General features: G+C 36.4%; 2 protein-coding genes across 2 annotated transcripts; one reads left to right on the top strand and one right to left on the bottom strand.

Moving 5' to 3' along the window:
• Positions 1-636: 636 nt before the first annotated feature.
• On the bottom strand, positions 637-5,367 carry LOC131438802 (centrosomal protein of 131 kDa). The gene is made up of 7 exons (XM_058609093.1): positions 4,976-5,367; positions 3,101-4,910; positions 2,787-3,042; positions 1,613-2,477; positions 1,341-1,552; positions 993-1,286; positions 637-927 (listed from the first exon to the last, which is right to left on the bottom strand). Exons 1-7 carry the CDS (start codon positions 5,000-5,002, stop codon positions 795-797), a joined length of 3,597 nt encoding a protein of 1,198 aa, XP_058465076.1. The 5' UTR covers positions 5,003-5,367; the 3' UTR covers positions 637-794.
• An 8,466-nt stretch (positions 5,368-13,833) lies between these two features.
• On the top strand, positions 13,834-24,665 carry LOC131434994 (signal recognition particle receptor FtsY). The gene is made up of 5 exons (XM_058602402.1): positions 13,834-14,200; positions 23,099-23,340; positions 23,400-23,523; positions 23,574-23,659; positions 23,773-24,665. Exons 1-5 carry the CDS (start codon positions 14,182-14,184, stop codon positions 23,857-23,859), a joined length of 558 nt encoding a protein of 185 aa, XP_058458385.1. The 5' UTR covers positions 13,834-14,181; the 3' UTR covers positions 23,860-24,665.
• Positions 24,666-25,751: the final 1,086 nt, after the last annotated feature.

Here is a 25,751-nt window from a genome sequence, read left to right as displayed (position 1 = left end):
CAAATCAAATCAGAATACCAACTAACATCATTTATTTACTTTATCGCGTAGAGTGTCACTTTTTATCTGGTTCAGGGTCCAGAATTCAGTGCTGATATTCAGATCCAGAATCGCGAAATGCGCATTCTAGAAAAAATTCATTTAAATTGTTTATTAAAATTGTGCGATCCTTTCTACAATTAAATGCCAAATCGGCATTTTTTCCCTCGTTCGCACTATGTGCAGTACAAATGGTTAGGATTCGGGTATTTGTCGGGTTCGGGCTCGAGTACAGAAAAAATTCTTTGTTCGGGTCGGGTACGGGTGCCGATTTTTTCATTTTCAAGGGGTAACGATTTTTTTCTATCGGGTACGGGACGGGTTCGGGTTTGGAAGAAAAATTTATCTCGGGTTCGTGTCGGGTACGGGTTTTTTACTTTCGATCGGGTTCGGGTTTGAAGAAATGCTTACCCGACCATCTCAAATGCGCACTTTTACTGTCGAACAATCTTTTGTGTGTTGCGTTTTTTTTACTTATTCTCACTACGCCATATTGTTAGAATATGTTTTTCGTGAATGAGGCATAACTTAGCATGACCGTTACAATTCAGAAAGCAAATAAGTTAAAGCAAGCAAATAAGTTATGATAGACGGAGACACATGCTTGGTACAGTAATCAACAGGAAAGGTAAGGTAAGAAGAGTTTACTACTTTTTCGGTTTTGTTTGGAAAACGGACTCACAAATTTACTTATCTATTGTTTTTTTTTGATCAGTTAACAACTAATCTTTCTCTACTCATACTTTGTCCTTAACCTATTTGATGCAGTAATCGATTCGCTGCTGTCGAATTATGGCATCCTGTTTAAGACAACGCTCCTTCAATGAATTGACATCTTTCTGTAAATTTGCAATCGTCACATCTTTTTTGTCGATTGCTTGTTGGACCCTGTCAAAAACAAAACAAATAACTACTTCATCCTACTTACTCACAAGGTATTTCATAGAAACTACCTGCAATAAATTTTCTCAATCTCTCGCTCACGATCAAGCTGCATGTTTGATAATTCGTTTTGAACCTCCTTTCGAGCCTCTTCTTTCATAGATTCTTTTTCGCGAAGCAATTCATCGCACAACTTCTTCGAATGATTCAGTTGCAATTCGAGTTGCTTTACAGAAGATTTCATATTCTGTATGGTCGCTTCACTTTCGGCTAGCTTGGCTCGTGTGTCCTGATGTTTCTGCTTCAGTAATGCCTCGGTTGCTTCTTGTTCATGCATTTCCACCTGGTGTTTCTCCTTAATACGGCTGAGAAGCAATGTACGTAGTATTATAATGAATTCTTCTATGTTTAAGACTTACTTCATTTTGGCATCGAAATCCTGTTGGTATTTTTGAGTTTCAGCATCAACTTTAGCGACAATTTTATCAATTTGTTGATCTCTTTCCGCCCTCAGTTGCTGTCTGATGGTATTTTCTCTTTCTTCCATAGTGTGTTTCGCACTTTCTTCGTGCTTTCTTCTCCATATTGAAAAGTCTGCTTCTAGTTGATTCTGTAATTTCGCTAGCTCTTCCTAAAATAGTTAGAATCAGTATAAATCAATCAGTTTCGTATACAAATAACGAGTCAAAACCTTGTGCTTGTTCTCCCGATCCTTAAGCATTTGAATATATTCTTTGCGAGCGAATTCCAAATTTTTAGTACTTTCGCTCTTCAATTCCTGTATCTGAGATTCAAAGTACTGATTACGATTCTTAAGCTCCTTCAAATTCCTTTCCTTTTCAATTTCGAATTCTCTCAGCAAATGCTGACGCTGCTGTTCGAATATCGATCGTTCTTCGTTGACTTGTTTATCAAACCTTTCTAGGAGACTTTGTCTTTCCCTTTCGATGAAAGCATCTCTATCTTTTTGGAGAATTTGCCGAATATCAGCTTCCTTCTGTTCGTACTGCAGTTTAAGATCCGAAATCGTGCAAATAATTTCATCCTTATGTTGTCGTTTCAATTCTGCCACTTCTTTTTGATGAGTTGCCGTCATTTTGTTGATTTCTAGTTCCAAGCCTTTTACGGTTAACTCCTTTATTTTTTTAGTATTTTCTCTAACCCATTTTTCGCGTCTAATTTTTTCGGCTGCAAGTGCGGTATCTTTTGCTCTTTCCAACTCTGTCTTCAATCGATGCTCCCAGCTTTGATTTTGAGACTCAATTCTTCGTGTCATCTGTGTGACCTTCTCACAAAGTCCCGACTTATCTTTTATCAACTGATCAATGAACTCTTGGTGACGACCGATGATATCCTCGTAGTGTTTTTTCTGCTCTTTCATCTTGTTCAGAAAGGCCACCTTCTCTAATCGGAGTGCTTTCATTTTATCGGCCTTCAGATTCGATACGTGATCTTTCGAAAGATGCATTGCATTACTCAGCTCATTAGCACGCAGAGAAAGTTTTATCACACGCCTAGCCAACTGATGAATGGGTACCTCCAGAAGATCATTCATTCTATAAATAACCCTTTAGCATCTAGTTATCTCTGTGACAGGCCCGTGCGCAGGAAGGGGTTCGGGGGGATCTCTTTTTCAACAATAAGTACCATGAACAATAGAGTACCTTTTATATAAATAAAAGTGCAAAAAAACTTCTTTCAAATTTTTGCACCTTCCCAACCTTTTGAACCCCCTCTTTCTCTAGAATCCTCACCCCCCCCCCCTTTCGACCCCTCCCTGGAACTCTCCCTCGAAAACAACATCCCCCCCCCCTTGAATGATTCCTGCACACGGCCTGCTCTGTGATAGGTAATATTCTACTCACTTTGGAATTGATTCCATGTAATCCGGCTCTGCTGCAAATTCAAATTCCGACCGATCTGATTCCGATGGAGCCACCGTTTTAAGTACCTTCTCACATTTTAACTCCACCTGATCGAGATACAAGAACAGATCCTTAGCCTTATTATTATCGTTCTGTTCATGTTGGAATGTCTGATGTCCAACACTATCCGGTGAGTCACTTGAGTCGAGGATATTGCTCAATCGATATTCGACTTCGTTTTTAAGAGCCTGAAAATCTGTTGGAAATATTAAGTATTTCATTATCCAGAATAAAGCAGAACAAAACAGACTAACCAGATTTCGGTTTAATGATTTCATTTGCCAGTAGTGACTCCTCGTCATAATTACTCTGTGCACTTCCTGCTGTTTCTCGACTTTGACCATGGTCAAAATTACAGCAGGACTCATCATCGGTCGTTTTATTAGGATCAATTGGAGTCTGCGAACATACTTTGGTTTCGTCTTCTGCTTCCAAAATACCTCGCATGGCCACCATATCCGTTGTTTCGTATCGCCCATGGTTAGAGTCTTCATTGCAAGACATCCAGCTGACAATCTTCTCTATCTGAAATTCCGAGATACTGCTATCCTGTCGACAAAGTGAGCCCTCGAATCTACTTGGCGCACCGTTTTTCTTAGAATTTCTAAGGATAGATTTTTGAATATCAGCTGATTTTGATTTCTCAACTGTTTTACTATTCTTTTTATGAATTAAGTTATTTTTCTGATTCAATCTGTTGGATTTCGAATCATTGAAATTTTGTTCTTTAACTTTGAATTGGTTTTTGATTATTTGATTGGAATTACTATCCAAATTGTTTTTATCCATTGTACCTAATTTCGAATTGGTTTTTATCGATCGGATGTGTTTATCCAATGGAATCTGTTTTGAATCATTGTTCAGATTCATTTTTATGATGTCCTCTTTATGATTTTGTGTAGTTTTATTATTCTGTTGGTTGATGATTTCATTAATGCATTCGTAATATTCATTAATCACATCCTTTTTTGCTCCACCCACAGCTTGATATTGTTTCTCGTTTATCATATCCTTATCATCTGTACCGGCTATCTTATATATTTCCTCCTCAAATGTCTCTGTCACTTCAACCACGGTGTACGTTTTCGGATCGTAGGGCTTAGAACTCTCCGTTTGGACCAGTTTCAACTCAATTTCTCTTCTACGGTTTATGTCTTCAATTTCTTTTTTATATTCTTCAATTATTTTACTTGACTCATTTTCATCAACTAACGGCTCTTTTGTCGATCCAAATGTTACATTTTTTTCAGTCTTGTAATCGGAGGTTGAGAAATTATCTTCAGAATTCAATGGATTATTACGTGTAGGTTTATCTTCCTCCAGTAATAAATCATGGAATTGCTGGTTATCATGAAATGATTGTGTATTAGAGAGCGACACCTGTAACTGATTTGGCTTTTCAGCTGAAAAATCATTCTCATCATAGTCGCTGTAGTCAACTTCGTAAGGGTCGTTTGAGCTGAACGAAACTCTACCTGGTAAATCGATCTTTTGTGGTATTCTTGAACTATTTGCTAATCGAGAATTATTGTTTTGTTTTTTCGAGATCGACTTTCGTGTACTACTTCGAGGGAGTGGAGGTTTTTTGTCAACTCCAAGCGAAATTTTTAGTTGATTTCCGGACCAGATATTCTCTAGTTCAGTTTCATTATTTGATTCAAGCGTATCATCATCCATGCTGCTATCCTCTTCTGTACTACAATCCACTGTCTTTTTCTTAGTGACAACGCTACTTCTTTTTTTACTTTTTATTTTTGACATTCGTTTTGTTGAGCGACCGCCTGTCAGTGTCTTTGATCCCCAGTAACGTGAGATCGGCTCAGCCAGCAAGGACTTCAGGAGACTGGACGATGAAGTGCTACGCTTCGACAAACAGCTCCCAGGAATTGAACCTACTGTGAAAGCAGATTTCCGCTGTATTTGACTGTCTGCTGATAAGGGGCGTTTTATGTAAGCCGGACAAGGGCGGCTATTGAAGGCTGATCCGGGACGGTAGCCACCCGTTCCTACGAGTTGCAAATAATTGTTTGTAGATGCAGTCTTTTCGCGAGTCGCTAGGTTAATCTTTGGGGATGAGAAATAATTTGATTTAAAACATGTAATACACGTTATCACTTAATATAACAAACCTGTGACCCATACAAACTAAGTTCCATGGTTTAGTTATTAAACCGTTAAAAATCTACATACTTTAAGTGGTAGAAAATTTGACTTTGATATAGAAAAGTATCCGCGGATCTGATGTAAACACAGTGGGCTTCAGAAGTTTGTTGAAGCAGTACAAATACTGGCGCTGCCTTGGTAACTGGTTTCCTGGACAAGTGTTTTGGGTGTCATAGTGACGAAAGTAGGTATACAAATATGAGAGACCACGTGGTTTACTACCGTAGCTACCAGTTCGCACATGTTTGTTAGTGCGGTTGTCTTGGTTGCCTAGTGCTTGTATGTCACTTGTTGCGCATACAAGTTTTCGAACAAAGTTGTGTTTTTACTATTGTTTATCGCAATCGTAATAAATAATTATTCTACGGCTGTTTTGCTTTTCGCATATAAAAAGGATATGCAAATACTGTGCAAATTAAATGTTATTTACCGTTCCACTCAGCTCAGAGAATGTGTGTGCGTATGTATGTGACAAAAATGTGCACATTAAAATTTCTCGGAGATTGCTGATCCGATGTTCCTTTTCGGATCTTAGTATATTTAAAAAATTAGATCGTATGGCACGGCGTGGCAGATGGAAGTCAAATCCCGATGAAACTCTGTTGAAGATCCGCTGCAGTCCTGTAATAGCACCGCTAGTTCCATAATTAGTGTTCAAGTTGATTTCGCTAAGAAGTGCGGGGCAATCGATTCTATCAGTTATTTCACAAACCTAGAATCAAATGGAAGGTCTTGTAGCTCCTGAATTTTATCCGCTTTGCCTTCAAGTTTCGGAGATATTGCAAAATAAATGTTTTCTCAAATATGGCTGAATCGATTCTCACGAACTTAGATTCAAATGCAAACTCTTACAATCCCAAAGAAGATTCCTGATTTTTTTAAATATCCGATTTGCGGTTACAAAATTCCAAGATAATAACTGCATGGTTGTTACATATTTTGATGCGTTGGCGTGGATTTCGCGGGAATTTCAAGAATCATCACTTCACATTTGTTAATCATTTGTTCGAAATTATTTAAATTCATCAACAAATGACTGAGTTCTAAGCGTTCAAAATTATGACAGAAAAAGGTTTCGCGGTTATTTTTGCATTTTTTTTTTAAATTAATACTCAGCCTTGTACAGTGAAGAGTTAGCAAAAGCGACAATACAATCTAGTCATCACCTCACTGGACGAGCTACGTGTTTCATTCACAGTCAAGCATCAATTGAAATCAATAAATAATTTGCAGCATATATTTATAGATTCCTCTTCGAACTAGGCAGAATGATGCGATGTTTTTATGCATGACGCAAAGCCTCCTATGCCGAACAAGAAAATGACGTCAATTTGGTCAGCTGGGATTGGGGGATGAAAACATAGGACGATTCTAACCATTTTTTCAATAGTATGCTATTGAAATACTGAAACGACGTTGCCATACATGTTTAAGTTAAAAGTTTCCAAATCGATTGGTTGTTAAATTATATCAATCCATCAACAAATGACAGAGATATTAAGGTTCAAAATTATGACGCAAAATCTATGCCATCAACTCAAAATAGCCATTAACACAGCACACGAAGAATACAACCGCAAAATTGAAAACGAAATAAAGACTTGCCCTAAGAACTTTTTTAACTACACAAAAACTAAACTAAAAAGCAACAATTTTCCATCTCAAATGCACCTCGACGAACATGTAGGGAAAAATAGTACAGAAATCTGCAATCAATTTGCAAATTTTTTCCAAGAAGTATATACATCTTATTCAGAAACTGACCGTGACCGTGAATACTTCTCTTTCATACCTGCATTTTCTAGTTCCATCTCTGTAAACTATCTATCAGAACATGACATTTCGACAGCACTGAAAAACTTAGACGCCTCAAAAGGGCCTGGACCTGACAGCATACCACCAATATTTTTAAAAAATCTTGCTGAAGAACTTACACTACCACTACAACTACTTTTTAACTTATCACTTAATAAATGTACTTTTCCTAAAGCATGGAAATCTTCCTTTCTTGTACCAAAATTTAAATCTGGTGCAAAATCTATCAATCGGAACTACCGTGGAATAGCCATTATCTCATGCATTCCAAAATTATTTGAAAAAATTGTAAACGAAAAACTTTTTCATCAACTTAAAAATGTAATAACAAACAAACAACATGGCTTTTTTAAAGGCCGCTCAACTACAACAAATCTTTTAGAATTTATGACATTCACTCTGAATGCAATGGACGCCGGCAATTGCGTAGAAACTCTTTACACTGACTTTAGCAAAGCCTTCGACCGTATGACATACCTTTACTTCTACACAAACTACAAAAATATGGCATAAAACATACTCTTCTTGAATGGCTCAAATCATACTTAACGAATCGTGTACAGGTAGTCCGCTTCCAAAACATTCTGTCTGAACCAATTAATGTAACATCTGGCGTACCTCAGGGTTCTCACTTAGGGCCTCTCCTTTTCATTTTACATATAAACGACATTTCCTTCATACTCAAAAATCTGAAAGTGCTTATATATGCAGACGACATGAAACTCTTCATGGAAATAAAAAAACATTAGAGGGTTGTATGCAAGACACGACCGATCACGATTACATTAAAAATGAAATAATTCTTAGGTACCCATAATAAATACAAAAATAAAGATGATGATGGATGCACTAAAAGTCACAAATTACAAACTTACTCTTACTTACAATTTGATTCTTTCAGAACAATTGATTCTACTCTATTTTGATGCCTTCAATAAATTTTTACATTTGAAAATTTTTGGAAAATATCCTTTAAATGAAAGTCAATTATGATGATTTCAAAGGTACTTAAAAGATCAATTTTGGATACGAACAAGCACAAATTATAAATCTGGACAAATGAAACGATTTTATATCATAATAATTTTCAAGACAGAGAACGTACAAACTTAATCATTTTATAAACAGCGATTAGAGATGACTTTAAATATTTTGATCGAAAAATGTGGATGTGAAAAATTTGAATAACCGTCAACCAATAAACTCAGTAATAGTGTAATTTTAATGATCCTTCGTTAAAAAGCATCGATAATCTTCGGAAAGTGTCTGAACATAGAATGGCAGCAATACAAGGAAGAAAATATGTGACACAGTCCGCAGAACATATTTTGTTACTTTGATTGATTTTCACTTTTGCATATTAAGGAACCAATGCATACGCAACCAAAATCCTTAATTTTGTTCATATTGTAACTTGATTTTATTAATACATGAACGAACATTGTCATTGTTACAACCCATGTAGTGATAAGACACTTGTTGTTTTGATGTAAATGATAATTTAACTGAAACTGGCGGTAACCCGAGTTTAGTAAGGATTCAAATTATACATGTAAAATCGCAAATCAGCTTGTCTTGAGTTTATCTCTAATACTGTACTTTATTGCATCTGATAATTCTGTATATGTGAGTCTGTGCAACTCATTTGTACTAAGTTCCGAAGCTTTTGAAGCGTTTTATTCCTGGCGGGACAACAACTTGTTCAAATCGATACTGCATAACGATTTGCATTGCATTATTTTTGCTACACTTAGTCTGGATCTCTTCTATAAGATTCTTGGAAGCAAGATTCGAACAAAATGTTATGCTTTATACGAATAAATCAATTTCTAACTATTCAATTAGGTTACACGATTATTGTTTGGTTTAATAATAGGGTCTGAGGGATTATGCTGAGAGATAGGTCTTTGTGTTTAGCCACATTTAATGCAAAATAATTATCTATGATTATCATCGTAACACAACTTTATACTGAATTTATTTGCGCGCCACCGTGTTGTTCGTATGTAAATGGAGATTTCAGTATGCAAACTACCCGTTGACAAATTAAAACATTTTTAAACTTTTTCGAATCAAGTTAAATGAGGAAAATTTATCAATAAATCACAGAGATACAAGCGCTTCAAATTAGGTTCGAAAAATCTATCGCCGATAATTCTAAGTTGGCCTGCTAGTTACCGGAGAATCAAGATAAGCCATGGGTAAACTAAAGCAGAAATGTATTCGGGCATATATTTATAGATTCCCTTTTGTGCTATAGTTCATACTAAGCAAATCGGACGAGAGTTTGACATCATTCACTGAGACTGTCATTGGCTCGTGAAAACATAGGTCAACTCAATCCAATTTTTCAATGGTATGCAATTAAAATAATTTAATGTCGTTATCATATAAGTTTAAGTTAAATATTTTCGAATCGATTGGTAGTTAAATTATATAAATTCATCAACAAATGACTGAGTTATAAGGGCATATTCAGGAGTGTTCTAGTTCTAGATGCATAATTTATGTCAGTTTTAAAATTTAAAACTAGAAATTATAACAAAATAAACTGGCAGCCCCAGCAGTGTTTTATCTGTGTTTCAAATATAGAAAAAATAAAACGGCAATGTATACCAGTTTTAAATTTGACAGTAGAACTGGTCGAATAAATAAAACTAAAACGGATTGCTGGGGATACGTTTGTTTCAGTTTCATTTACATTATAGACCACCCATATGAATCTTGCAGCTGCTGAATTTGCTCTAAGCGTTCAAAATTATGACAGAAAAAAGGTTAAGGTTTTGCATTATTTTAAGTTGACACCCAGCCTCGTACAGTGAAGAGTTAGCAAAAGCGACAATCCAACGAACGATTGCATATACAATCCAGTCATCACCTCACTGGACGAGCTACTTGTTTCATTCACAGTCAAGCATCAACTGAAATCAAGAAATGATTTGCAGCATATATTTATAGATTTCTCTTCATGCTACGCATAACAATGCGGTGTTCTTTATGCATGACGCAAAGCCTCCTATGCCGAACAAGAAAATGACGTCAATTTCCTTAGCTGGGATTGGTAGATGAAAACATAGGTCAATTCTAACCATTTTTTCAATAGTGTGCTATTGAAATACTGAAACGACGTTGCTATACATGTTTAAGTTAAAAGTTTCCGAATCGATTGGTTGTTAAATTATATCAATCCATCAACAAATGACTGAGCTATTAACGTTCAAAATTATGACACAAAAAGGTTACGCGGCTATTTTTGAAACTTTTAATTGACACCCGGCCCCGTATAGCGAATAGTAAGGCATTTTTAATGCCAAAAATATCAACGACGCTGTAATATTCCAGAACGAAATCAATCTATTCTACATTTGGTGCTGCAAAAGTCTACTCCAACTTAATGTAAAAAAATGTAACTCAATAACTTTCAGTAGGAAAAATGAAACTATACCCACAAACATACTTCTAGGAAATCAACTTGTAGAAAAAATGTAAAATTGTAAGAGATTTAGGCGTAATCTTAGACTCCAAGCTCACTTTTGTGGAACACTACAATACCATAATCAATAAAGAAAATAGCATGCTGGGCTTTATTAAACGCTTCAGTCATAACTTTCAGGACCCATACACAATAAAATTATTATACACTACATATGTCAGACCTATTTTGGAATATTGCAGCCTAGTATGGAATCCATATAATATTATTCACGAAGAACGCATCGAATCTATTCAAAAACAATTTCTTTTATATGCACTTTGTAAATTAAACTGGACAGCATTTCCTCTACCATCATATGAAGCACGCTGCATGCTCATCAATATACAAACACTTTAAGAACGCCGCGACCTTGCAATGCTTTATTTTATCAGCGACATTATTTCTCAACGCATTCAATCACCTTCTTTATTATCGCAACTAAATTTTTATACACCTAGCCGTCAATTACGCACCAGGAAATTATTTTTAGAAAGAAACACTAGAACAAATTATGCAAAATACAGTCCAGTCAATCGAATAATGCGCCATTACAATCAATACTGCGAACATCTTGACCTTACTATGTCAAAAAATCAAATCAAATCTCTGCTTTGTCGTAGAAATAATGCGTAGTATGTAAGTGAACATTGTAAGCAATTTATATGTAGTCTACATTTGCTTGACGAAAAAAAAATAAATAGGGTAAGGGCTCCCTATTTCATCTCATTTGTAAGGACGTCGCCTTCAAACCCCGATTTAGCCATTAAAATCACTGTAACTATTTCATATTACTGCTTCATTCGCCTTGCTCCACGTTGAAAATTGATTCACACTTCTTGAAAATTGAACTAATATTTATAAAACAGCTAAAAACACTAATGATGTTTTCACTACTCTGCTCCTAATTTCATCTCAATGGATTTTTATTCATCCTATCGTTGATCTTTTATTCATCCTATAAATTAGCAATGGCGACAGCAATCAAAACAAAATATTCCACTATTACACTCTCACCCGCATTCGCATGGCTGCCAGATGGCTGACTAAACGCTGCCAGCTGGAAAAATATGGCTTGCAGACATTCTGGTGACCGACTGCCTTACCGCTGCCAGATATACAACTCAAACGATACAACCGTACCCACCAGGATTTTTCCACATTATTATTATTGGTAAAAAAATTTACTCGTTGAATTATCTAATTAATGGGGCAATGACTTACGGAGATCTAAAGAACTATCCTTTAACATAATTTTATTAGTGAAAACAGATAGAACAGATATAGACTTTCTATGCAAAGTAATACATATTTTCTATGAAAATACCTGGCATCTCTGTACACAGCCGATGAAATACACACACACTTCACAGCGTTATGTTGGCGTATAGCGGAATGAAACCAGTGCTACTAGATTTGCCACAATGGTTATTTCATTAGTATTTAACACGCTCTTTCTGGTAATATTCGAAGCCAAAACAGTTTTATTTAAATATTAATATCAATAATATAATTAAACTAATGTCACGGATACCAAAAACATACTTTTTGGTAATAATTTGAAGAAGAAAAACAATTTATTTTTTGTAACAATATGAGATAACTTGGCAACTTTGCGAAACCAAATGAGATGAAAACAAAGCGCAATCAAGTGAACTAAGTGAAAAACTTTCATCTCATATTTTTAAAGACTTTTATTGTTTGTCGGGTAATTCTTGAAGTTTTAAATCGTTAATTAAACAAGTGGCAAGTGAACATTACTAATTATGAAGCCATCCAGCATTCAATGGTAGTGTAATTGTGCGAAAAAGTGATCATGTTTTGAGACGAATCGATTAGTAGATAATCAGAAACATGACGAACTGTAAATCTTGAGACGAAAATGTGTCCTAAATTGAAAAATGAGTTTATTTTAAATGAAAAAAACGATACACGAAGAACTTAAAACCATTTCTTTCAATAGGAAAGTGTGACAACAGCTTTCATAATCATTTTAAAACATTTCACAGTTTGGTTCAGGTAGGTTTTAGAATATTATTCATGTTCAAAGTAATGAGGTGAAGGGATGAGATGGAAATAGGAGCTCAGATGAAATAGGGAGCCGTTGCCCTAAATAAAAAAAGGTTACGCGGCTATTTTTGAAACTTTTAATTGACCTCCGGCCCCGTATAGTGAAGAGTAAAGGGCTCTCCGCATTCGACCGATCCGAGCTCTCCGGCGTTGACTTTTTCTCTGCTTCGGCTATGGCTGAGCTAAGTGCGTGCGCATGTATAGGTACGCCGGACCCGACACAGTTGCTACGGTGCGAAAAGCTCGGTGAGGAATATCGTTGCCAAAGATATGAATTTTATGTCGGGTCCGGCGTACCTATACATGCGCACGCTGGCAGCTTAGCCATAACCGAAGAGCGAAAAAAAGATCGGCGATGGCAATGTCGGCCGAATGCGGTTTGACCTTAAGACATTTTTAAAGCCAAAAAATTTTGCTACGCCAAAACAACGCATCGTATCACAAATCAATCAAAACATTGGCAAAACTACATGAATTGAAATTCGAATTTCTCCCACATCCACCGTATCGCCAGATTTGACTCCCAGCAACTACAAGCTGTTCGCAGATCTGGAAAAAATGCCCACCGGTAAGAAATTTCGCACGAATTAAGAGGTTATCGCTGAAAGTGAGTCCTATTTTGAGGCAAAAGATAAATCGTTCTACGAAAGTGGTATTGAAATGTTAGAGCGGCGCTGGAGTGACTGCGTCTCTTGATGGAGATTACGTCGATAAATAAAGTTAATTTTGAGCCAAAAAATCGTGTTCTATTTGTTGGGTCCGGGACTTTTCAGCCCATGTGATAATAGCATCGTGTTAAATTTATTATAGTACTAAATAAATATTCACAGGATACAACTGATAGTGTTTATTCTTTTTTTATTATTAGCGCTATACGGTCATATTAAGCTTATTATAATGCTACTTCACTGCAGTGCTTCTATGCGTTTACATACGACATTTGTGTCATATTTGTATAGATTTGATGCTTGTTTATTGTTACTACTCAATGCTTGTGGTTACTTGGGTAGGTAGGCTGTATGGAAGGCGATTTTTTATTTTAGTATGTTTCGCACTCCTAATGTCTTTATACTTCTTTTTGTAACCTAGAATAACTTATAAACTTACATATCTATTTGTTTTCAACAATAAAATGTTGTTGTATTGCGCACCAGAATTATGTTCCCACTAAATTCGACCTTCGTGGCATCGACACAAGGCGCGCGAAATCTCACCAGAATCGACGAAACAAAACGAAACGGGAGCGCATGTTTCTCGTGAGAGTAGTGTTTCGATGAACATTCCTCTCAACCGGCGTCATTCAACGGAATTTAATGGATTCAATGATATATCGTTACTACATAGGTGCTGAAATTCCTGGTTGATCTGCTCTCTTGTTCATGATCCGTAGAATCCTCTCTGTGCTGATGACATTCACCAGCTGTTCAATCAGCGACAATCGGAGCTTCAGTTCAGTAGCAAACGCAGTATCGTGAATCACTTCAACGGTGCTGGTTTCGTGTTTTCCATGTCGGCTGTGGCAGACAGCGTTGTAGCAGTGTGTGACGCAGTGCGGAATATAGTGTTGGCGTAGGAATAGAAGAAGTGGTGGTAGTAATCCGTTTTAGCCGAAAAGTGAGATCATTCCTCCTTTGTGGTTTATAAGGGTTGTGAAGGAGTGCAGTGGCAGTACCATTATCGGGATTTCTCTGGAGAAGAAAAAGTTGGTCATCGTCGGTGGCCAGACAGCAGGCGCCTCGGTTCAATCGATTGAATTCCTTACTAAAAGTCACACAGTCAAATCACCCTCAGAAAGTACTGCTAGATATAACTGCAATGTTTGGCGGATTTGCGGGTATGTACCTAAGAATTGCATTGGAAACAACCGAATTTTGAATGTTTTATGTTCACGGTTTCAGTATCGATTTTCATCGCTGATAGTTCCATTCTAGCTACGTACGTTCTCCATCATGTTTATCCAGTTTAAACTACGCATCATTTTTATACGTTCTCGAGCTTTGCGGTTTCTCACGTAAACTGAAAAAAAAAATAATTTGGTCATTTAGCTTCTGCTTTCGATTTTTATATTTAATTTTTGTTTAGTTTCAACCGGAACTACTTCAATGTCGCCTTGTTTATTATAAATTTTGAAAATAAAAGATAACTTCAAATCACTCAATTCAACCATTTCGATCGAATGCCAAGGCGTTGTCACGGTCGAATGTATCATCGCCTACTATCATCAGACAGCTACATTATTATTTCTCCATGGTCGTGGTTCTAAACGATCGTGTGTTACTGTACCAATACTTCATTAACAATTGCGTATCTCTTTGTTGTTCACTCTAATGCATTCCAAACTGTGTGACTAAAGGAGGGGCCAAATGTAAGTATTTTGATGGGTTACTCAAGAAATCAAAGAATCGGGAAATAAATCCTGAACGATGATGCGTTTAAAATTAGTGATAAGGTTTTATTGTTCAGTAAATGAAAACTTTTCGAGCTACTCTTTATATGATCAATATTACTTTGAATTAATACTACAAAAACTCTTGATATTATGTTCCTTTTGAGGAAATTAACCTTTTTCTTTCAGCTGACTTTGCAGTCGACTTTTAGTGTACAGTACCATTGCATGACCAGCGCTACAATCCTCTTGACACTAAGAATCTTCACATCTAAGAGCTACTACATATTACAGCTGACTTGTCAGGCCAGCGTCCATCGAACCACGTGCATCGAACAACCAAACTAGAAATGGGCAAAACAGTTCATTTAAAAGAAAAACCGAAAATCCTAGTTTTTCTGAACCATTCATTCGTTCTTTAGAAATGTTGACTGTTTCTGTAAAAACTATACGAGAGCAAATAATTATATTCCTTTGGAAACGAACTCTTGATGAATGCAGAGACTTTCTTGCATGTATTTAATGCAGCAATCGTTTACGTTTGTAATCTTTCACAGACATCGTTAAATATATACAATTCTACTGTATTCCCAAAAACTACAACCGTTTTGAAATATACAGTTATTATTACACTTTTTATAGCATTAAATCACTATTATTTCTTCTCAAAAGATTAGAGAACTATCGTTCTTCAACAATGAACTTCCAGAACAATTAGTTCCTTTGAACCGAACGAATTATCCATCTCTACACCGGACCATGGTTATGTAATGCAAGAGCCGTTTTTAGTTGTCAGCATATGAAATTCGAAGCTATTTCGTCACAATAGTGATGATCACTCAGCGGTTTAGTTGAAAAAATAATGAAATTTGTCGTAAGTGCAAATAATGCACTCAGTTTACTTTTATTTTTCGTATGAGCTTCAAATCAAACGTAAAGTTTAACACAAATTATTATTGCACCGAAATGCAATTCCGATGCGAACATACTAAACAAATTTCGCGTTATTTTACTTAACTTTGAGTACTCTTGCTTAAGTACACTGAAACAGAGATATTCGTCATTTTCACGATTATACTCGGAACCTGAGCCTTCCGAACTGAATGTTCACCATGAGCCTTCCGAACTTAATCAACTAGTCAAAGATTGTTGAAATCGGTTTTGTTCGTTTCGAGAAAATTGAACGAATAGAAGAAAACACGAAAAGAAGTCGGTAACACTATATAGTTCTACTATATACTATTATGTCATTCGAACTTGATAATTGATTCAATAGTAGATTTCAAATGTACCTTAAATTGTCTAAATTGGTTACTGCCTAAATTAATTTCGACAACTGCAGGCTCGTATGGAAGCTATGACCTAATAAAAGCTTTCGAACAACGAAAATTCAAAAAAATCAACGAATTTCATATAACCGATTTCGTTGAAATATTAGAAATTCGTGGATTTTCTATAAAAAGCGTGAAAAGGTTTTCCAAAAATGTGTCCGAATGTAATCTTTGTAGCCATCAGAAGGTTTATTTGAAAAAAAAAATTATGTCATCGCATCATTTTTCCAGATAATTGTGAAAGATCACAAAACACTCATTTTTCAGAGCTATTTTGGATAAGACTCGGAAAATCCTCCGAATTTTCCAGTCATTTTCACCCTGTAGATAGATAAAAGTATTTCAAAGGTCTGTATGTTTTTGATTTTGGCAAATTTTTCAAAATTTCCATCGAAAATTTCCTAAAATCACCCGCGCGCATGGTACTTGGACGATGGCCTTGATAGAATTCAAGTTATCCGAGAAATAAAAGGCAAATTTTGTTAGCATACATACATATAAATAAGTAGAATCGAATTGAAGTGCACGAAAAATGTGCTTGCCTATCCTAAGCATTCACAAGTTCCAAAGCATCTTAAATAATTCACTTTTTTGATGCTGAATACGTTCGAGGAATTTTTGACAGACTGAAAGTTTAGAACTAGTTGTGCATGATCCTTTTCGTTGCATAAAAATCACGTGGAACATTTGATTAACAAAATTTACGAAAAGATGAAACTGCTCAATATGTGTGTTCCACTCTTCGCTTATCTACTTGATTTCCATCGAAAATCCAATCCAATAAATTCGACTTGTTTGTGTTCCAGTACCTAGAATATTAAAAAATAACTTCTTAATGTTTTCATACCAGAGTCAGGTGCACGTCATTTGAAACATTCCATAGTATGTTTCTGAGAAAACCATTATCAAACCACAGGGTTGATCAAAGCAGTTTTTTGTTGGAACTGAAAGATAAAAGAATACAAAGATAAAGGAGTTTAATTTTTTCTTAAGTTATTCGATATATGCCCATAAACTTGATAAAATTTACACGAGAGTTGATGATTTGAATTGGTATCTAAAGTGAAAATAAATATAAGCGTGGAACTTTATTGAGATAATTTATTTTTCAATCAGTGAGATTGCAATTTGAAAAGTGCACTTAGAAGTTGTTAAGAATAGATCGAAAATTAAAGAACCGAGAAATTATTTTACATAACATTTTACGCTTTAAATATGTCAATGATAGGGGCAATTGGGCGAAACCTAATTCATTCAGTACCGCAAAAAAAAATTTCATTCCCATAATGTAAAATAATATTTGCAACAGAGACTCTTGTCGCAGTTCTTTGTCATTTAATGTCGGAATGTGAATAATTATACGAAATTTTCATGAGTGATATTTTGTGTGTGTGCAAATAATGTGCAAGAGAAAATTATGCTTCAATGATTGTAACGAATTCACTAGACACATCTCAATCTGGCCATTAAGCGTTATATTTCCAATGAAAAACTACTCTGTGCTATAAAAATGACATCATTCTTCTCACTAGCATTTGACCTCGGTTATCTTCATCATCTTCGGTTATCTTCTTCGCATCTTCATCGGTTCATACACGTAGTTAGACATGTGCATCATCCAGGGTGTTGGTCATATTTCTTCCATAAGTCCTTATATATTGTAAGAATCGAAATTTTCCCTTTTAACTATTAAAATACTATTTCATTGGTTTAGGAAATCAAACTATCGTCTAACTAAACAAATAAAACAAGCAGTATCGGTAGCCATTTCGTAAAGTTTACATTTTTGTGTTTCATTTACGAGATGCTTGTTCACATAGTACCATCTGAAAGGCGACAGTTCCAGTCTTTGTGAGCCGGTTCGCTCATTATCAGTTAGGGGTTTGGTTTACTAATGAAGTTTTCTACATCGTAGTTAGTTAATTGATTGTGTAAATTTTGATTAACTTTCTCATCTTCGTTTGTTAAGGTTGATTCGAGCAACTTGGTAAATTCTTACATATCTGAATAATACAATACAAAATTTTTCGTGGGGATAACGGTGGATTTGAAGAGAAATACATGAGATATGAAAAGTATGAAGTTTAGCTGCAACATTTTACGTTGTTACATTGTTACGATGGATTAACATCCATTGACTCGCAAATTAAATCTGCAGCGAGTGAACCGAAATATCTTTGGTACCATGACATTGATTTAGGAATCACAAATTCGACGTGTAAGCTGAATATCGATGGAAATAGAAATATAGTCGAATTAATCTTCCGTTGAACTACACTTAGTTCGAATAATTTCAATACTGTTTCTGTTTGTGTTTCTTTTTAAATATTTGCGTCTGTACACATTTTCATCCATAGAGGTTGATCTAGCTGAAGCAAAAGCGCTGGCTCAGAAAGCGTGCGGTCTAACGAGACAAAGAAGTAGTAGTTAGATGGGGGCAGCTCTGGGGAGTTAGCGAGACTTCCCAGCGTATCACGAGCCCCTTTCGACTTGTGTGATGGTGCATTGTCGTGAAGCGAGATCACTTTTTTGACAATTGTTTAGTGTTCTAACTCGAAGAAACGATTAATTTGCCATTGCTTGAGAATCAATATCAAACATTGTCGCATTGATCAAATTTTTCTGTTCAATCGTAGTTCCAATAAACATATTTGTTTCAAACTACTAACTAAATGACGTTGTTTTCCGCATTGCTGTATACTTGAGTTCCGACATACTTGTATTTAATTGATTACTAATCACTGTCATGTCACATAACTGAACTTGGAATCAAACATCTGTTACATGCAGTGATTGGTTCACTAGATTTCGAGCGTTCCATTGGCTACCTGACCTTGATGACTCTTTAACGCCGGGAATGACATCATCCTAGTACATATCGTCTAACCGCTGAAGCTGCTTCTGATGCTAATGATGATAGTAATGGTTTAGTCTGCAGTCTGCCACCGGCGCTTCACTTTTGTGTGTTTATTAAAGACGGTTCACGATGGGTGCTCGAGTGAGTGTCGTTCTCAGTTTTTTTGCGATCGTTTTTAGTTAATTTTGAATTTCTCACATAGGAATCATTTCTATTTGCTGTGGTGTGCAACACAAGTCTTCTTCGATTCGGTTTTCCCAAAAAAATTTCAACATGCTTATCCCAAATTTTGTTATGATTTTTTTTTCTATTTTTGATGGAAATTGTCAATTTTTATGATTTCTTTAAGCCTTTCAATCTCATGGGTTACCAAACAGCGTAGTTTGATTAGACTCTGCCCTCGTAATAAATTCATAGTGAATACACCTATAGCTGTCGTGCACAACAAAAATGCAAATGGAGAGGTGTTCCCATTGCTATCCTACGAGCATTGAGGGGCAGATGGTCCGCTCGCATCTCCGATCGTTTCGTCATCGTCGTTCATATTTTTGTTGTCACTACTACTGTTGTTATTAGTTCTAAATTTGATTTTGGTGACGTTGAAATCAATGTCAGTTTTTGCTGGTTTGTTTTGTTTCACTATGGTTGCAATGGTTGTTCTGTAGGTTGAGGATTGTTGTTCGATAGTCGCATTGCTACTTTCGTTTGTTAACTCAGGAGCAGTGTTGGTTGCTATCTATATTGTATACAACATTTTCAATCCGGTAGAAGATGCTACAAGAACTCGAGTCTTTCAATGCATGAACCGTAAGAGAATTTTGCTACATTTCTTCGCTCCACTTCATACTCTGAGTATTTCACGCCCTTAAAAAAATTACAGTCTGATAACTATCGTTGCTGTGTGGAATTTCCCAAGCGAGAATCGCATGTTGACAATTATCGCAGAAAATCGAATCGATGATTCAACTTGATGATTCTTATACTAGGTTGCAATATTCCAAAAGCTTCGTGTGGAGCATTCACAGACATTTTCATAGACACAACTTATACAAAGCTTATATGCACATAGTTAGAATAAGCGGCAATAGTAAAACGATTCTATCGCAATTATCAACTGCCGGTATAGAATCGGATCGCGAAACGAGAAAAAGCGACCGTTTGTTGCTTCAGAGAGGATCCCCACAGCAGCGTGCTAACCTTTGATTCTCAGAAATGTCATCGAGAGAAATTCGCTTTCGCACTGGTGTCGATTCTATGTTAAATGAGTCATGCCGGGTTTTTGTTGTTGCGATGATATCCGTCTCTCTTTGATGGCACTGATTCAATCGTGTGAAGAGTTGCCAGTGAGCGTTCATTGATACGATAAAAGCCATCCTTGCTAAGGAGTACTGGATTCACTAGTTACTGTTGTTGAAGGGTTGTCCTTGTCTTTAGTTGAATAAAAAATAAAAGATAAATGCAAATTAAAAATTATTTTCAATGGTATAACAAAAGTATATCTCAAATTGAACATTCATGGTAATATCATTTAATTGCTTGTTAGGTCGGCCGGACATAACTAAAATAAAATATTTGTATCCGCCTTACTGAAATGGACAAGTTACTTTACATACTTTACAATATGCATAAAACATTTCATTCATGTCGGGATTGAATCTGGAATATGAACTTGATAGCTTTTCTAAACAAATGTCTACAGTCTCAAATGCACAGAATCCCGCGTAGTGTTTTGTATGTTACACTCGTGTTTTTTATGTTATAAAAGAGATTGAAGCATGATTCTTGCTTTTCCTTTCCCAACATTACACTCAAACAAAATATATAGGGAATTTCTTAACGATATCGTATGGGTTTTGCCCATAAGAGTATTGCGGATTTTATTTTCGCTACTCATTTGCCAAAGTGACAAACTGTTGATCAAAACTGTGAAGGCAATACTTTTCTAGAAATGACATCGATGTGATCGTTTATATTTTTAATACCATAATTTGACGAAATTCAGATCTGCTCGTTTCCTGTGAGCTGAATATCAAAATTGAAAAGAATCTGGATGATATGAATTATTAATATTTCGTAGTCGTATAATTTCACTCCGAATACGTTAAAACCGACGCTTAAGCTGTTATACAACATTTAAACAGTATTGAAAGAACGTTAAACGAGAGGAAAATAATTCAGAAGAGAACAAGTAACCGAGTGTAAATCTAATCAAATCAGTATTTGTTTTCTATTGGCAGAATAGAGTACAACAGTATTTCTTCGAATGCGTGCAGAGAGACCGCATACAGGGCCGTTGAGGGGGGGAGGGGGAAAGGGAGAAATCCACCCAAGCCCGGGCTTTTTCAGGGGGCCTGGAAATTCGAAGATTCAAAATTCATTTAGGGGTTAGCCAAATTATGTTCTAGGGCACATAAGCGTTTTTAATATTTTTTTACGTTTCGTTTCGTCTTTGATTCATCGGTGCAGAGCAGTTCAGTTGAATTAATTCTCTTAAAAAATTAAGTGAAAAAATGATCACAGGCACATATAATGTACAGGAAACAAAATGCAATAGATTAAAATGATCACCAAAAAATTTCTTCAAGTCGAATATTTTTGAAACCCTCAGAGATTAAATACACACATTTTAGCAACGTTTTTGCAAAGTTGATTTATTCAACCTCTTCTCCTAAGGTCTAAGCACTATACATCAGATTCTGTGCAACATTTGTGCCATCTTTCTTACACACTTTCATTCAGTTCAAATCCTTTTAGGTTTTGAAGACCTTCCATGTTTTGAAGAATTTTTCTATTGGGCGAAGTTCGGATTTGCTTCATTCGGTACAAAAGCAATATCGTTGATTTCATATCTCTCAATCGTGCGGTTTCGTGTGTTGGCTTGATGCCAAATACCGTCAAAACAGAGTGCCACCTTACTAAAGGAAATACAACAGGCACTTCTGGAAGCATTCTACTTTATATATTGGTCGTTGATAAAGACGATCGTTATGTACGGTTACTGAATTTAACGCACCCACAGATCACCTGTAGCACCAAGTACTTTTTGGAAAATTACAAGCGCTTCTTCTTCCAAGACTTCTCCGGAACATCCTGGTGGGACATACCGGCGAAAAACTTCCGGACGAGGATCTTGGTGTACGCTTTGATGTTCGTCTCGTCACACATTACGATGACTTTCGGTTTCACCAACCACTCGCGGGACAGCTTCCTGGCTCATGATTTGGTCGGCGTATGACCGTGATCCCTCATCTTCCTTGAGTTCACAGGGTTGTATTTCTTCGTTTTTGTTCCGCTGCCAGCTCCTCGCGGGATCATCTAGATTTCCTTGAACGATTTTACCACACGGAACACGGTCGAATTGTTGATTCCATGACCCAACTGTGGAACTGGTCTGGATTTTCCACAATAGCGCAGAATTATTTTTTAATTTGGAAGGCATCTCGATAATCACTTGACAGATTGTAACGAAATTTTGCACATGTAAATGTTACACTCTAAACTCTTTTCCCAAAATTTCATCAATTTTTACCCATACAATAAAAAGTTATATACAAAAAAAGTGTTGCATTTTTTTCGATTACATTTCTTACACAGTCTAATATCGACTAACAGAATCGAATGGTGTATACAACGTGGTTGTGTTTCAAAGTCATTGCAGTTTTGTATGAGAAAGGCAAAAGTAGGATTTTTGCAACAAGTTGGGAAGATTTTTATACATGAAATAAGTTTTCGTAGGTCGGTACACCATCATAAAAAAAATTACACATGATGTAGATCCAAGCAAACCTGTGAGAGCACATTAGGAAAAATTGCGTTTTCTGAGACCAACATATCTCCAGATATTTAGGGGAACGTGCCACCTGAGCCACTGTTCTGAAAATACAGTCAGACGACTTTCGTTTTTATGAATTGAGTTGTGTGCGACTGCTTCTCGAATACTAGTGTCAGTGCTCTTATCTTCCTTGCTTAGTTGATGTCATTGTGAAAGTTGAGATGCGATTTGTTGTGACAAATTTAAAAAAATCATTCAACAAGACCAACTTTGGTTAAGACCATTACGGCCGGGAGGACAGCATTTCTAATTTCGTTGAAATTTTTAGTTACATATAAAAGATTCCATTCTAAAATTTTGTATTTTTTTGTTTCTCCAACCGTTAGCCTCCCTGAAGAGCCTCGGCAGCAAGGCTGAGGGGCTCTTCGACAGAAAGAAAAAGGAAGCCCAGGATATGGCAAATGAAAAGGTACAGACAGCCCAAAGTATGGCCGAAGAACAGGCCAAAAAGACGCAAGATGCGTTTAACAAGACCAAAACGGACGCGGAGAATCTGGCAAGTTCGGCCGCTAGCGAGGTTGAAGCGACCAAACAGCAAGCCTCGTCTGCTGCCGAGGGAACCGCTCAGGTATGTAATGTAAAAATTCTTGTCTAATCGAATATTGATCAAAAGATTTTTTCCCGCAGGCTACCGCGACGCTAATGGACCATGCCAAGCAAGCTGCCGAGAATGCCGCTCAGCAAAGCGCCCAAGTGGTCGAGAAGGCCATCGAGGACCAGATGAAGGTAGCCGAGGAGAAGGTTGATGAAGGTAATTTGATCTGATCGGTTGCATAATAGTTTGTAATACGTACTTTTCAGGCATAAAAATTGTCAGCCAGGAAGTGGACAAGAAGCTGCAAGATGCTAACAAGTATGCTGATGAAAAGCGGGGAGAAATTGTTCAGGTTCGTATTCTCGACATTATTGCATTAGTACAAAGTATATATATATTCTATACCTATATAAATCGAAAATTGTGTTTAGCTATGAAACACTAATCGGTTGGCTTTTCTTTTAGACTGTCAACGACACCGCTGCTAAGGCACAAGATACGGCCAGTACCACGGCTGCAGGATTACTGGGTAAATTGAACCTTGGAAAATAAACCGACTCATACACGAAAATACCCGAAAATACACGAAATGCGATAACTGTTTACTGACTCTCCCAGGATATGATATTACTAATGTGTAACAAACGCCTAAAAAATAGGTGATCAGCAAATTCGTCCAAGATTTTTAATCGACGTTCGACAAACAAAATTGTTCTCTGATGATCCACTTTAAGCTCATCTAACTTTAGTTGGTTGAGCAAGTAGATTGTTTTAGAGCTGTATTGTTTGCTCAGAAAACTTCGTTACCAACATTTAACAAAACATAGTGCAGTTTCAAAATGATAGCCATTGTTAATTCTCACAAATCAACATTATGCAATGCGCACACCAACAAATACACATGTTGAGCCCATCATAAACCACATAGAATGAAATGGCGTCCTTTTCGAACCCCTTGACTTTGAATCTACGTGGTTTATGAAAGACCCATATTTTACCGCTTATGAGCGAAAAATCTACGCTAAATGGCCTTAAAATGCGAATCTCAAGCAAACGTGGTGCAGAAGATAGATACAAACAATATGATATAGAACAACGTATATTTTACTTCGAAACGCTAAATTTATCTCGCCAATGTTTTGAATACAAGTTGTCTATAAACACACGTAGTGTGATTTTCAATCTTTTGAAATGTTTGATATAAACAATTATATATATATATATATTATATCTAGTATGTAAACCAAAATGAATGATATATTAGAGCTATCTTTTGTCTTACATTATTTCAATAAAATGTAGATTTTAATGCACAGTCAAATGCTGATGGAATACGTGAATAAATGTTACCAAAATTACCTTGTATCTTATAATAATTTTATTACATTACTATTTCCGAAAAGAAAATTAATACTTATTGTCATTTCGTTCTGCAATATATAATAATAATAATAATAATTTCATTCAAATGGCTGCCTCGGCTGGCCTTGCAGTTCGCCATACGGTCGGTCCAGTTTTTTAGTACATTTGTATGCAGCTTTATTTCAGCTATGGCTGAACGAATGTTGTCCTTCAAGGCTTGAATTGTCTCTGGCTTGTCCACATATCACTTATCTTTGACAACCCCCCAAAGATAATAGTCTAACGGCATCAAATCATAGCTCCGAGGCGGCTAAACCACATCCGAATTTCGACTGATAATTCAATCTTCGAAGACTGTGCGCAGAAGATCGATCGTAGCGGTGACTATGTGGCACGGAGCGCCGTCTTGTTGGGACCAAATGGTGTCCAAGTCTTCCTCTTCAATCGCTAATCATGGTGCGGTAGCGCTCGCCATTGACCGTTGAGGCGGCTCCTGCCTCATTTTTTAAGAAAAATGGCCCAATGATGCCGCCAGACCAAAATCTGCACACAACTGTCACTCTCTGAGGATGCATCGGCTACTCCATGATAACGCGCGGGTTTTCCGTCCCCCAGATGCGACAATTTTGCATATTAACATACCCACCGAGATGAAAAGGTGCCTCATCCGAGAAGATGATTTTTTGGCAAATCAATGGTCGCAACATTACTATGATTTTCAAAGTAAAACTGCACCATTTTCACGCGTTCCTGAAGCGTATACATAATCATTTTCGTTCAGCGGAAGGATAAAACTAAGTTTCGGTCAAATCAGAAGTGACATTAAGGTTATTAATGTCGAAATAACCGCTGGTTCAAAAAAAAGTTAGATGGCTGACCCTGTATATATCGCTTTTTCATAACGGCTTATAAGCCACCTGTCAACATTCACTTCGCACAGGAATTCAGAAAAGTTCAGTATTCGTCGTTAGTCATAACAGTGAACAAAAAAAAACAAAAAAATTCTCTTTCGTCTGTTGTTAAAGCTATCACGGAACGACCGAAATTAGCTCTGTGCCTAATTCGTATCACTGTTTTTGAAT

This window comes from Malaya genurostris, chromosome 3 (assembly GCF_030247185.1).
Source record: "Malaya genurostris strain Urasoe2022 chromosome 3, Malgen_1.1, whole genome shotgun sequence".
Classification (NCBI taxonomy): Eukaryota; Metazoa; Arthropoda; class Insecta; order Diptera; family Culicidae; genus Malaya; species Malaya genurostris.
Note: the sequence above shows the minus strand (reverse complement) of the source record. Positions and strands in the feature narration are given on the sequence as shown.

What these genes read in the sequence shown, in the direction of transcription:
- LOC131438802 (XM_058609093.1), bottom strand. Translation starts at nt 5,002, where the DNA reads ATGGAACTTAGTTTGTATGGGTCACAG. An exon ending in ATCGGGAGAACAAGCACAAG is followed by an intron (nt 1,553 to 1,612) that starts GTTTTGACTCGT and finishes TAACTATTTTAG; the next exon opens with GAAGAGCTAGCGAAATTACA. An exon ending in GATTTCGATGCCAAAATGAA is followed by an intron (nt 1,287 to 1,340) that starts GTAAGTCTTAAA and finishes ATTGCTTCTCAG; the next exon opens with CCGTATTAAGGAGAAACACC.
- LOC131434994 (XM_058602402.1), top strand. An exon ending in CTGCCGAGGGAACCGCTCAG is followed by an intron (nt 23,341 to 23,399) that starts GTATGTAATGTA and finishes TTTTTCCCGCAG; the next exon opens with GCTACCGCGACGCTAATGGA. An exon ending in CGAGGAGAAGGTTGATGAAG is followed by an intron (nt 23,524 to 23,573) that starts GTAATTTGATCT and finishes CGTACTTTTCAG; the next exon opens with GCATAAAAATTGTCAGCCAG.